Here is a 14,692-nt window from a genome sequence, read left to right as displayed (position 1 = left end):
TCTTATAAACCTCTCCCTTTTCTCTGTTTCCATTTCTCCTCCCCTCCCCTCGCCCCATCTGCTCCCCCGGTGCCTGCTGCCCCCCCCCCACCCCTCACCCTCTTTTTCTGCTCCTGCCCTTCTCACTCCCCTCAGCCCTTTGGGGGACCTGCCCCCCTCCCCCGCATCAGCCTTTCTCTCCCCGTGTCCATTCTTCCTCTAGCCCCTCTCTGATCATCTATAGCTACCCCTCCCCATCCCCTCTCCTAACAGCTCCCCCTACCCACCTTCACTGCCTCTCTCTTCTATCCTCTAGTGCCTGTCCCTCCCCTCCATGCGTCTTCCCTTCTGCTTCACCCCCAGAATCTTCTGGCACCTGCACCTTCCCTTACCCCTGCACCTTCCTGGTGCCTCCCCCTTCCCTCACTGCCCCTGCCCTCCTTTCCCTCTTTCTCCCTGGTGCCCAACCCTCACAACCGTTTGTCCCAGTTCTCCTCACACCCTTCTGTGCCCTCATGCTTGACTTGCTCCGTCTCCTACCTTCCTCATGCTCACCCCTCCTTTCAACTCCTCTTCTCCCAACATCCACTCCACTCCTCCCCTCTCCTCTTCCTCCCTCTTGCCTCCATTGTCCCTCCCCTCTCCTGCATCACCCTGTCCTCTTCTTTCTCCCATCCCCATTGACACCTTCCCTCCCCTGCCTTTTTCCATTGTCTCTTCTTGGCCTCCTGACATTTGTCTCTCCTCCACCCTGACCCTTGGTGCCTTCCCCTTTCTTCTCCTGCCCTGCCCCCCTCCCCTCAGCTCAAGCCCCTTCCTCTCTTCACCCCTACTTCCCCCTTAGTTCTCCCCCTGCCCCTTCCCTCGCCTTTTACCTTCCACATGCAAAGCAGTTTGTGGGGCTGGAGCTGGGCTGCAACACTATTTTTATTACCACAGTCCGGCCCTAGACTTCCCCACAGCTCCAGCCCCAGCTGCTTCCGGGGCAGGACTGCGTGCCGGGACTAGAGTAGAGGCCACCTGCGGTGCTATTTTTAGTACCATGCTCCTGCCTGCGGGCTGCCCAGCTCCAGCTGGAGTCAAGTGGCAGCCACACAAGGCCCATTTTGGTGAGGCTGCCCCAGCTGGAACACACCTCATGTGGTTGCCACTTGACTACAGCTGGAGCTGGGGCCACCCGCCAGGACCGAGATGACAGTACTAAAAATAGCACCATGAGCGGACTCTGCTGCAATCCCGGCACCTGCCCAGCCCAAGTGTGACCTGCCCTGCAGTGCCCCAGCTGGGCTCCACACGGCTCCTGCCAGGGTTCCAAGGTGGCCCGGAGGAGGAGAAGGAGGCGGTGCCTCTGTACCAGGACTCCACACAGCAGAGGCAGTCCTGCAGAGGAAGAGGGAGGGGCCGCATGCCACCAGAAGCCAGCCCAGTTGCCCTGCGCACCCTACTGGGGGACAGGGGGAGGAGGCTGCTGCACCACATGAGGAGCAATGGCACGGCACCATTTCTTGCTTCTTCCTGCAAGCCGGTGTCCCATCGAGTAGTGAAATGTCCAGCGGGGTTTCCAGGACATTTCGCTACTTGATGGGACACTGGAACAGAGCATTTTATTGAGAGTTGGAGCAATTCTCTGAACAGGTCTTTGCTGTTTCAAGAAAAAAAACTATCAAAACTCTTAGCTTATAAAATGCAAAACCTTTGGCTCCTGAAAAAGGAAGTACAATGTTAAGGTTAACCTAGAAAGATCTCATGCACAGTAGAAAGTCAAAATTGCAGTACTGTTGGGCTATGGGAATGCAGAGGGGAAAAGCAAGTTATTTTAATGAAATGTGATCTTTCCAAAGCAATCTGACTCACACTTCTGGTAGTTTAGCATTAACTAAAATTATAGCACGACGATCATTAAGCTCTTGTGTACACAGTTCCTCCAAAGACAAAAGTTTCACTCCAGGCTTTACCTACAGGAAAATTAGAATAAAAGAAGAGACACTTTAGTCTATTAAAGGTGAACGAAAAAGCTTATTTTGAAAAAATAAGGTTAAAAATGTAAGATTCTGAATCTTTAACAGAATATAGCTGAGAACTTGAATCACAAACACAAAAAAAAATCAGTTTCTTCTTCACTTACCTCCCACTGAGAAGCTGTTTTACAAATAATTTCATTTGTAATTGTTGTTATTATATTGTAATTGTTATATAATCCAAAACTAGTTCAGAACAAAAACATGTCCATGCAATTCAGCGTGTTTTTTTTAAAGGAACCCAAGTGATTTAGGAGCACAAACCCATTGACTTTCAATAGGACTTGTGCTTGTAATTTACTTGGGTAATTTTGAGGATCCCATGCACAGTTAAGACAGAAACAAAGTATGGCGTGGTTTTTCTAGAAAGGCCATTTTATGGAAAGCTTCCCACACAATCACTGAATTGTTCCATCATGCAAACTAACTGTAGAGTAAGGGCAATGAATGGTTCAGTTACTTCTGATATCTCAGTGGTCAAGACCTCTTGGATGGCATAGATACATGCCTTACTGTTGCTAAATATCTCACAGGTATAATTAGTAAAGTAAAAATGGCTGGTAACTTAAACTGTACAGTAGCAGACAGTGAATAACAGGGATGATTGAACCTGGTGATATTTTGAACAAAAAGGTTCTTAACTATGTTTGTAGCTGTTTCCATTGCTTCACACTGACTCAAGACATTCTAGGCTTCACAGTGACACTCAGAAGGACAATTGAGGCATCTCATTATACAAACTGTAGTGAAAAAGAGCAGGAGAGGAACCAAGTATCTCAGGAAGAATCCAAAAAAGGAAACTGGTTGCTAAGTACATGTGGTCAGCAGTAAGATTCCAGAGATGCGGAAGTATGAGAAAAAATGTGGATTCATTTGCCCGAGAAGGTGATAAAAAAGGTGACAAAAGTTCACCATGCAGACACAGATACAACATGAGAAGGAAGCAAGGTGATCCCGGTCCCTGCTAGGACTCTTTTGCATTTGGGTGGTACAAAGAAGCCATAAACCCAGTACTTTGTCTGATGAAGAGAAGAGTCAGAACCTGCATAGACTTTTAAATAATATTTAAAGTAACTTACCTGACCATAATCAAAGAACCCATCAGTAATTATGTTACTGGATGATAAGTACCCCATCTGGCTGTATTTTTGAGAAAGGTTGTTATCAAGTAGTTTGTCCAGAGCTCCTTCACTGAAGTTATTTTTACGCCCTGTTGACAAGTTAATTTCTTCCAGGATGTCTAAAGCACTGTTCAATGAAATACAAACAACTGTTCAATTAATGTGACTAATCCATCATTAAGTACGAATTAATTATTTACTAAATGGTGCTGAGATATTCTAGATACATTTATTTTCAATCCTAGTCTCCTGCCATTTGGCCCAGCAGGAGGCTGTGAATTCCATGCAGCTGTCTGTCTCTTGAGGGGGAAAAACACCTTTATATTACTCAAAAGCAAAAGCCATTTCTCTAGCCAGTGAAGCAGAGCATTAAGATGAAAGGGGAGTTCTAGTTAGTTCTCAGTCAAAAGGATGTTGACTATGTTGAAGATAAGGGCAGTGTAAAAGTAAGCAAAACAGGACAGTTCAAACTCACATAAGGACCTGGTGATTTAACAATGTATTATGTTTATTTTATAGTAAAAATAACAAAATATATAATTTCACAGAAGAGTTATGGTTCTTCCACAAGCCTTGCAGGCAAACTCAGCTTCATAAACTCCAATGCTGATGGACAGAAATTGCAGAGTCCCTTGTAGCAGAATAAACGAATAATTATCTTGCACAGCATTCATTTTTGTGATGTTTCAGGAGAACTACATTACTTGGACTACATCTACACTACAAGGTTTTTGGCAAAAACCCGCAGAGAGTCCATACCTCAAATACATTTTTGCACAAGGATATCAAGAGTAATACGGTATAACGGAGGGCTTTTTTCAGTGTAGGTAAACCTTCTAAAAGGCACAACTCCTTTTTGCGCTACAGCTGTTCATAGAATCACAGAATCATAGATTACTAGGACTGGAAGGGAGCTCGAGATGTTATCGAGTTCAGTCCCCTGCCCTCGTGGCAGGACCAAATACTGTCTAGACCATCCCTGATAGACATTTATCTACCCTACTCTTAAATATCTCCAGAGATAGGGATTCTACAACCTCCCTGGGCAATTTATTCCAGTGTTTGACTACCCTGACAGTTAGGAACTTTTTCCTAACGTCCAACTTAAACCTCCCTTGTTGCCATTTAAGCCCATTGCTTTTTGTTCTATCCTCAGAGGCCAAGATGAACAAGTTTTCTCCCTCGTTCTTATGACACCCTTTTAGATACCTGAAAACTGCTATCGTGTCCCCCCTCAATCTTCTCTTTTCTAAACTAAACAAACCCAATTCTTTCAATCTTTCTTCATAGGTCATGTTCTCTAGACCTTTAATCATTCTTGTTGCTCTTCTCTGGACCCTCTCCAATTTCTCCACATCCTTCTTGAAATGCAGTGTCCAGAACTGGACACAACTGTTGCACAAAAAGGCATGTGTGGATGTTCCGGAGGGGTTTCTTGTGCAAACAGAGCCTATCTGAAAAAGCACAAGTGTTCTGATGGCCATTCTGTGAATGGCCAGAAGAGCTTTTTTGTGCAAGAATGTCCATGCAATGTGGACACTCTCTTGTGCAAAAGCGCATTGCAAAAGCGATGCACTTTGAGGTGTGGACGTGCTTTTGCGCAAGAAATTTTTGCACAAGAACTATTCCGCAAAAGTATTCTTGTGCAAAAACCCTGCAGTGTAGACACAGCCCGTCAGACCTGGAAGCAAAATTCAACCTTTGAGTAATGTGTGCAAATCCATTCTCTACAGATGAATTGTGACCACTGACATAAGAAGGAAAATGGAGAGTGCGCCGATGAGGGAAGTCTTGTGCTGAGTTTAACTAACTGTGCAATGAAGGATTTTTGAAATTGTATGCTGTCATGATCATGACATATGCTATGTGGAAGAATAGTTTCTCTGTTTTTACCACAGAGTCTGCTATATTTTGACCAGCAGATTTGACCTCGTGGCATACTACCTGACAGGCTGTGTCTAGACTACATGGCTCCATCGATGGAGCCATGTAGATGAGCGTTGTAGGCAAAGGCAAATGAAGCCGCGATTTAAATGATTGCGGATTCATTTAAATTTACATGGCTGCCGCACTGAGCCGACAAACAGCTGATCAGCTGTTTGTCCGCTCAGTGCGCTAGTCTGGACGCTCCCCTGCCGACATCAAAGCCCTTTGTCAGCAGCCCCGTTATTCCTCGTGGGATGAGGTTTACCGGGGCTGCCAACAAAGGGCTTTGATGTCGGCAGGGGAGCGTCCAGACTAGCGCACTGAGCGGACAAACAGCTGATCAGCTGTTTGTCGGCTCAGCGCGGCAGCCATGTAAATTTAAATGAAGCCGCGATCATTTAAATCACGTCTTCATTTGCCTTTGCCAAAAAACAAATCTACATGGCTCCGTCGACGGAGCCATGTAGTCTACACATACCCACAGTGTCTGGTACAACTAGTCTTCCATTTTTGGTTAAGATTATCATGAAGGTCATGCAAAGATAGTTATCCGAGCAGTTAAACTCATCATATTGCTCTGGCCTTTACCATTCTTTGCAAAGGCTTTCAATATTGTTGAGCAGAGGCTATTGTTGACACACTTCTGAACCCAAGCAAAGGTAAACAGAGCAGCTCTTAGTAGCTACATTCCCACCTATCATAGAATTATAGGACCATCAGAGAGGTTCAAGGTGTTAATTGTGGGAAATTGTTCTTCTGCTCCAGTGATTCTCTGATGGGAAATTCTTGCCCCATCTCTATCTTCAGTGTAAATATGTTATGAAGTTTAAGGAGGTGTGGGCTACAGTATTGTATATACTGATGACCAATGTTTCCTCTGATCTTTTCCATCAATGTGTGGATTTTTTCCCTCTATGTACAGAATAATTTTCATGTGCACCAAGGCATGTATGAATGTGCACCACCAATAAAAACACAAAACCAACCTGTGGGCACTTTGCTAATCAGCTGGATAGCATCTGAATTTCTCCTGAGTGTCCACACAAGCACACAGCTTACAGAGAACACTGTTGATGATACTCAGTTTAATATGCCTGATCCAAAGCCTATTTGGTTAATTAAAGTATTGTTCATTGGCTTCAATGGGCTTTGGATAAGACCTTATATGTATATTCCATCTACATATATGTACAGGGCTTGACAAATAATGCAATCTACTCGCCCGTGGTGAGTAGATTGCAACCCGCAAGAGCCGGGTTCAGGCAATCTGCGCATGCACAGAATGATCTGCGGATGTGCAGATCGCCGGACAGCAGGGCTCGCCGCGGTTCGGCGAGCCCTGTGTATGTACATTCTTCATATACATATGTCAGTGTGTTGCTGGGGGTTGCCACCCTCCTCCGGGACATCACTCACATCGCTTGGGCCTCGGCCCGAAGCGTGGTGCCCCTTTTTAGGGGGAATACGACCTCCCGGCCTAACCCCTAAAGTTCACTGCCCCCACAATAGGGGAAATATGGCCTCCCGGCCTAGTCCAAAGTTCACTGCCCCTGGGATAGGGGAAATACGGCCTCCCGGCCTAGTCCAAAGTTCATTGCCCCTGCACTAGGGGAAATACGGCCTCCCGGCCTAGTCCACAGCTTGCAGGCCCAGAGGCCTAGTCCAAAGTTCTTTATCCCAGCCCCCACTCGCCGGGGGTCAGGGAAGGAGGGGTAGGGGGGCCCGGGCCCTCCATTTCCACCGGGCCCCGACCCAGGGCCCTAGTAGTGGCGGGTGGTTCCCACCACTGGCTCGGCAGGGGCTCCTCCCCGCAACGCCCCGAGCCCTCAGGGGCTTCAACAGCTCCCTGCCCTGGGTTGCTTCCTACCCCCTGTCCCCGGCCCGTAGCGGTCCCACCTGTCGGCGTTGGTCGGATGGCTGTACTAGTACTTCCCCGGTCAGCGTTGGAGTTGGCAGGGTCCGGTCTGGCACTTGGGTCACGGGGGGTCGGTCGGCGGCTGCGACGTTGGGGCCGAGCCCGGCTCAGGCTCAGCAGTGGCACGTTCAGCCCTCCTGGCGACTCCCTCTCTGGCAGTTGAACGCTAGCTCCAGCTCGGGCTGCAGTCTGCCCCTTCTGAGCAGGCCAGCAGCCTTTTGTACCTGCGCTCCCCTTGGCGCATGCCCAGTAGGGCTGTGTGGGTGGGGCTCTCTCCGCCCCCGGCACCAGGTGGTTTCCCTGGGCTTGAGTGCAGGGCGGGGCCACCCCGTCACACACACACCCCTTTAAGTGGGTACCTGCCCCCTCACTTGTTCCCATCTCCTCTTCCCCCACCCGGGAAAGGAAATCGGCATTTGTGTGCACCTGCCCTGGGCGATGGGTTATGCTGAAACTGTATGGCAGTAAAGACAGATACCACCACATTAAACGGGGGTTAGTCTCTTTCATGCTATTTAACCATTTCAGGGGGGCATGATCTGTTACCACCTGAAACGTGTTGCCCAATAAATAGTATCTTAGGGCGTCTATAGCCCACTTTATTGCCAGTGCCTCCTTTTCTATGGTAGCATAGTTCTGTTCTCGTGTGAAGAGCTTACGGCTCAGATATACTATCGGGTGCTCCCCTCCCTCTGCCTGTTGGGACAGCACTGCCCCCAAGCCCCTTTCTGATGCATCCGTTTGCAGTAGGAAGGGCTTTGAGAAATCCGGGTGGAACAAGATAGGGGCTTTAGTAAGCTTGTCCTTCAGTGTCCTGAAAGCCACCTCGCAGTCTGCTGACCATCGTACCTTGTTCGGCTGGGTACTGCTCCTTGAACGCGTTATTCCTGTTCTTCCCAACTTTCTCGTAAAAGGTCGAGTATTCCCCTCGGCTGTCGCCCATACAGGAGTTCAAATGGGGAGAAACCCGTCGACGCCTGGGGGGCCTCCCGAATGGCAAATAACAGGGCTGGTAGGAGCTTGTCCCACTGTCGAGGGTCCTCAGTCACAAACTTACGCAACATCATCTTTAACATTTGGTTAAAACGCTCCACCAGGCTGTCTGTCTGGGGATGGTAAACCGTCGTCCTCAGAGGGTGGATGTTCAGTAGCCGCGATAGTTCTGCCATCAGTCGGGACGACACATTGGTCCCCTGGTCGGTCAGAACCTCCTTCGGTATCCCTACTCGCGCAAATAGTTTAAAAAGTTCCTCTGCGAGGGTGTGGGCGGTGGTATTGCGTAGTGGAACCGCTTCTGGGTAATGCATGGCATAGTCCACCACCACCATAATGTACTGACAGCCCAAACTGGCCTTTTCTAGGGGTCCCACCAGGTCCAGCCCGATCCTTTCAAAGGGGATCCCTATCACGGGCAGTGCCACCAGTGGGGCTTTCGGCACCACCTTTCTACTGGTGAGTTGGCACTCAGGACAGGATTCACAGAAGGTCCGCACGATGTGGTGTATGCCCGGCCAAAAAACCCTCATCCCTATCCGTTGCAGGGTCTTTCCTCGTCCGAGATGGCCAGCCCAAGGCAGCCGGTGCGCCAGCTGGAGCACAGCATTCCTAAATTTGTGGGGGACCAGGAGCTGCCAGATGTCTTCCTCCGTCTGGGGTTCCCGGACCACACTATATAGCTGATCCGCCTTCACGCAGAACCATGGGCCTTGTGGCTTACGGGGCTCTTGGCTTGCCCCCTCCCCTGGGTCTTGTACCTGCTCCCAAGCTCGACTCAAGGTCTGGTCTTCCCTCTGTTCTCTCATGAAGTCGTCCTCTACTTCCAGGGTCTCGGCTTCGTCCTCCCAGGCAGGGTGATCTCCCCTGGTCGGTGGCAGGTCCGTCGCTTGGCCTGGGGTCGGCCTCGCCTCCCTCCCTAGACTCTTGCCTTGGGCGGCCTCCTCCAGGTCGGGTGGAGGGGTGCCAGGCCCTAGCACTGACTGCTGACCCCACTCTCGCAACACCCTGCCTAGGCCTCTCCAGTCTCAGCCTAATATCACGGGGTAGGCTAATGTCGGGACCAACCCCATGCTGTAGACCCCCACATCCTGGCCATCATCTAGCCGCACCCATGCTGTCGGATACGCCCGTACGTCCCCATGTACACATAACAACTGGATGGGGGGCCCCTGCTGGCTCTGGCTCAGATATTAGGTCAGCCCTAACTAGGGTCTGGCTGCACCCTGAGTCCACCAGCGCCACCGTGGGGCTCCCTTCCACCCTGAGTCTCACCATCATTTTAGCGGGCTCCATTGGCCCCATTCCGGGCTCTGCAGTCAGTGCTTGCCCAAAGGGGCAGACCCCGCGGGACCCCAGCCTTCCCTGGGCCCACAACTGGCCCGCGACCTCCAGCTCCCAGCGGTCCTGTCGCTTTCATAACCCCGCTAACTGACTCTGCAGTTCCGTCAGGTATCCTTCTTGCTGCTGTTGCCAGGTCAACAACCCCCCGCTCTGTCTCCGGGGCGCTTTTTGCCCTGGTTTAGCAACCCCCTTTTCCAACCCCTCTGCCCAGGGGCGGGGATCAATGCCCTCATTCTCCACCATGTGTCAGGGGCCCCCCCCTTGCTGGGGGTTGCCACCCTCCTCCGGGGCATCACTCACACCGCTTGGGCCTCGGCCCGAAGCGTGGTGCCCCTTTTTAGGGGGAATACGACCTCCCGGCCTAACCCCCAAAGTTCACTGCCCCCGCAATAGGGGAAATATGGCCTCCTGGCCTAGTCCAAAGTTCACTGCCCCTGCACTAGGGGAAATACGGCCTCCCGGCCTAGACCACAGCTCGCAGGCCCAGAGGCCTAGTCCAAAGTTCTTTATCCCAGCCCCCACTCACCAGGGGTCAGGGAAGGAGGGGTAGGGGGGCCCGGGCCCTCCCTCTCCACCGGGCCCCGACCCAGGGCTCTAGTAGTGGCGGGTGGTTCCCACCACTGGCTCGGCAGGGGCTCCTCCCCGCAACGCCCCGAGCCCTCAGGGGCTTCTACAGCTCCCTGCCCTGAGTCGCTTCCTACCCCCGGCCCGTAGCGGTCCCACCTGTCGGCGTTGGTCGGATGGCTGTACTAGTACTTCCCCGGTCAGCGTTGGAGTTGGCAGGGTCCGGTCCGGCACTTGGGTCACGGGGGGTCGGTCGGCGGCTGCGGCGTTGGGGCCGAGCCCGGCTCAGGCTCAGCAGTGGCACGTTCAGCCCTCCTGGCGACTCCCTCTCTGGCAGTTGGACGCTAGCTCCAGCTCGGGCTGCAGTCTGCCCCTTCTGAGCAGGCCAGCAGCCTTTTGTACCTGCGCTCCCCTTGGCGCATGCCCAGTAGGGCTGTGTGGGTGGGGCTCTCTCCGCCCCCGGCACCAGGTGGTTTTCCTGGCCTTGAGTGCAGGGCGGGGCCGTCCCGTCACACAGTGCTATCAACTTCCTTACCTGGATTTGACTTAGAATGGGACATGAGAGAGAGCTAATTGGCTGATGCTCACTCAAAATCAAACAGAAGTAATGCTGGTATATGGGACAAATCGTGGAAAAAAATATAACAAAGACAATATCTACCCTTCATTCATTGTCAGTATTTGCAGTCTGGGATTACTGCAGCATCCCCAGCTGCTATTAAAAGAAAATATACATGATATGTTTGGTAATTTTTTTCATCTATGTCCTGTGAGGCAAACAATCTATAATACACATCTTACGTATTATCTTACGCATTAATGATATGTTTCTTGCCTTCCCTTATACTTTCCTCCTGATATTTCTGCCAAAACATTCCTATTCACCACCTATTAATGTGCTTTCACTTCTGACGTTTCAGACAAAATATCACTATTCATCACTTTTGTCAAACTATGTTACCGTGTGCTAGATTGGGATGTCCTTGTACTGTCCTGGTGGAATGTATTTATATGTTCCATATGTTTTAGCAGTGCTAGCACTGTGTTCATGTCCTGGATACTGACTTTCAAGCAAACATCTGCTTTTGACAGGCCCTGTCTGTTACTCATAGTACAACTCTTGCTTACTTTGGTTCAGGTCTCAGGCTTTACACCAGACCCAGGCTTCCAGCTCTTTCTTTCAATTACAAGATGGAGTCTCTCATCAGGAGCACATTACAGTAGTGTTCCATGTGAGCTACAGTGGCTACCCGTTGAATTCTGGTTAGAGTTTTCAGGTTTGGATTTCAACATTTGGTTTGTAGCTGGGGTGGTATTTTTCCTTTTTCTAGGTTTGGGAAAACTGTTGCATTTATTTTGTTGATACTTGCTTGATTGTGTTTTATGTATGACCAAAGCACTCAGAGCCCTGAGTAGGCACTTGTTAGTACACATCTCAATATATAAAAATTCCGTTGAGCTCAATGGGGTTGCACTTCCTCACATCAGGGCTGAATTTGGACCATAGAGTTTATCTCAATTATATCTGTCGTGTGCATGGCCCTAAGTTTTGTTGATATATGTTCACCTTTAATGTTAAACATAGCTTCTTAAGTCCTATCTCTGCCCTTAAGCGTATCTACCTCTCCCCCACAGCTTAGTGTCATCCGCAAACTTGCTGAGGGTGCAATCCATCCCCTAATCCAGATCATTAATAAAGATATTGAACAAAACCGGTCCTATAACTGAACCTTCGGGCACTCCACTAGAAACCGACCGCCATCCTGACATCGAGCCATTGATCACTACCCGCTGGGCCCGGCCTTCTAGCCATCTTTCTATCCATCTTACCATCCATTTATCCAATCCACATTCCCTTAACTTGCTGGCAAGAATATTGTGGGAGACTGTATCAAAAGCCTTGCTAAAGTCAAGGTATATCACATCCACTGACTTTCCCATGTCCACAGAGCCAGTTACCTCATCATAGAAGCTAATCAGATTGGTCAGGCACGACTTGCCCTTTGTGAATCCATGCTGACTATTCCTGATCACTTTCCTCCCTTCCAAGTGCCTCAAAATGGATTCCTTAAGGATCCCTTCCATGATTTTTCCAGGAACCGAGTAAGACTGACCAGCCTATAGTTCCCTGGATCATCCTTCTTCCCTTTTTTGAAGATGGGCACTACATTTGCCTTTTTCCAATCATCCGGGATTTCTCCCGATCTCCACAACTTTTCAAAGATAATGGCCAAAGGCTCCTCAATGACATTTGCCAACTCCGTCAGTACCCTCGGATGCACTAAGTCCAGACCCATGGATTTATGTACGTTTAGATTTTCTAAATAGTTCCTAACCTGTTCTTTACCCACCACGGGCTGTCCATCTTCATCCCATCTTGCGTCACTTAGCGCAGAAGTCCAGGAGCCGACCTTGTCCGTGAATACAGAGGCAAAGAAAGCATTGAGTACTTCAGCTTTCCCCACATCATAGCTGTGTCTACATTGGCACCCTTTTCCGGAAAAGGGATGCTAATGAGACACTTCGGAATTGCAAATGCCGCGGGGGATTTAAATATCCCCCACGGCATTTGCATGAACATGGCTGCCGCTTTTTTCCGGCTCTGGGTTTTGCCGGAGAAAAGCGCCAGTCTAGACGGGATCTTGCGGAAAATAAGGCCTTTTCCGGAAGATCCCTTTCAAGTAGGAATAAGAGATCTTCCGGAAAAGGCCTTATTTTCCGCAAGATCCCGTCTAGACTGGTGCTTTTCTCCGGCAAAACCCAGAGCCGGAAAAAAGCGGCAGCCATGTTCATGCAAATGCCGCGGGGGATATTTAAATCCCCCGCGGCATTTGCAATTCCGAAGTGTCTCATTAGCATCCCTTTTCCGGAAAAGGGTGCCAATGTAGACACAGCCCATCTGTCACTAGGTTACCTCCTTCATCCATTAGGGGCAACACACCCTCTCTGATCACCTTCTTCTTGTTAACATGCCTGTAGAAACCTTTCTTGTTATCCTTCACATCCTTAGCAATTCACAATTCCATTTGCACTTTCGCCTTCCTGATAACCCCCCGGCATTCTCGAGCTATACATTTAATCTCTTCCCTGGTCATTTGTCCAAGTTTCCACTTTTTGTAAGCTTCCTTTTTGTGCTTAAGCTCATCAAGGATTTCTCCTGTAAGCCAATCCGGTCTCCTACCATGTTTGCCTCTTTTGCTATGCGTCGGGATGGTTTCTTTCTGTGCCTTCAATAAGGCTTCTTTAAAATACTGCCAGCTGTCCTGGACTCCTTTCCCCTTCATGTTAACATCCCAGGGGATTCTGCCCATCAGATCTCTGAGGGAGTCAAAATCTGCTTTTCTGAAGTCCAAGATGTGTATTTTACTACTCTCTTTTCTTCCTTTGGTCAGGATCCTGAAATCTACCATCTCATGATCACTGCTTCCCAGGTTGTCACCCACCTCCACTTCCCCTATTAGTTCCTCCCTGCTGTGAGCAGAAGGTCAAGCTGCGCACGGCCCCTGGTGGGATCCTTCAGCACTTGTGTCAAGAAGTTATCCCCAACATTCTCCAAAAACTTCCTGTATTGCCTATGTACTGCCATATAGGTTTCCCAGCAGATGTCAGGGTGATTAAAGTCCCCCACGAGAATCAGAGTCTGCGATCTGGAAGCTTCACTCAGTTGTCTGAAGAAAGCCTCATCTACCTCATCCACCTGATTCGGTGGCCTGTAGCAGACACCAACCACAACATCACTGCTGTTGTTTTCTCCTTTAAACTTAACCCATAGACTTTCAACAGGTTTTTCTCCCTCTTTATACTGGAGTTCAGAGCAATCGTGGTCTCAAGTTGTGGTGGGAGAGGTCCAAGTTGGATATTAGGAAAAACTATTTCACTAGGAGGGTAGTGAAGCACTGGAATGGGTTACCTAGGGAAGTAGTGTAGTCTCCATCCCTAGAGGTGTTTAAGTCTCGGCTTGACACAGCCCTGGCAGGGTTGATTTAGTTGGAATTGGTCCTGCCTAGTGCAGGGGGCTGGACTTGATGACCTTCTGAGGTCTCTTCCAGTTCTATGATTCTATGAATCAACAGTAACAACAGGTGAGCCCCACTTCAATCTATTTTTTTCTAAAGCACCCGCTCTACCCCTGACACTTCTACTCACCCTACTCTGCAAAGTTCAACTGCTGTTAGTTCATCGCTTGCACAAACCATAACAGCCCAACAGGCATTTCTTCTGACTTCATCATTCTTAGAATGTAGCAGTTTAACCAGTGGCTCAAGTCCATTTGCATTTCTTAACTAAAAAGAGACACAAAAATATTGTTCATTTAGTCATTCACCCCACTGAAGAAGTCTGTGCAAGTGTCACCCACATACCTACTGGGTGTGGTAGTGTCCCATCTAGTGGCATCTAGACCACTTAGCGAGAATAATGAGTCTGCTCTACAGTCCGAGATGAGTCAGCTGGCTTTTAGCTCATGCAGTAGAGGCTCATATATTAAGACCCAAGAGCCCCAGGTTACATTCCACTTTCAAGCAAACATCTGCTTTTGACAGGACCTGTCTGTTACTGAAACACTGGAGTCCTGAAAAAATGCTATGCAGGTGGATGAAGGGATGGGCACATACAAGTTTTTTCCATCTACTGCACACTCCAAGTAGGCTCTCGAAAGAAGTTTATGGATGGGCTGGGAAAATACATATGCCACTTCTATCTCTGGTCTCTTCATCAACAAGCAGAGGATATTTTTTTTAATGTACAGAATGTACATACTAAGGTTGCCATGGAGAGTTGTACACATTTTCAGAACTTTGATGTCTCCAGGCAACCAGGGCCGGATTAACAAG

General features: G+C 49.2%; 1 protein-coding gene across 9 annotated transcripts in view; it reads right to left on the bottom strand.

Moving 5' to 3' along the window:
• The window catches only part of ARMC3 (armadillo repeat containing 3), a 140,376-nt gene that overhangs the window by 21,182 nt on the left and 104,502 nt on the right, over positions 1 to 14,692 (bottom strand). For all 9 annotated transcript variants that reach the window (XM_075922518.1, XM_075922516.1, XM_075922515.1 and 6 more), the window contains 3 exons: positions 14,007 to 14,143; positions 3,077 to 3,245; positions 1,834 to 1,934 (listed from right to left, as the gene is read on the bottom strand). In XM_075922518.1, the coding sequence (XP_075778633.1) occupies positions 1,834 to 1,934; positions 3,077 to 3,245; positions 14,007 to 14,143 (407 nt within the window). The remainder of the gene's footprint in view (positions 1 to 1,833; positions 1,935 to 3,076; positions 3,246 to 14,006; positions 14,144 to 14,692) is intronic.

The sequence above is a fragment of the Pelodiscus sinensis genome, chromosome 2 (genome assembly GCF_049634645.1).
Source record: "Pelodiscus sinensis isolate JC-2024 chromosome 2, ASM4963464v1, whole genome shotgun sequence".
Classification (NCBI taxonomy): domain Eukaryota; kingdom Metazoa; phylum Chordata; order Testudines; family Trionychidae; genus Pelodiscus; species Pelodiscus sinensis.
This window is presented reverse-complemented; position numbering and strand designations above follow the sequence as displayed.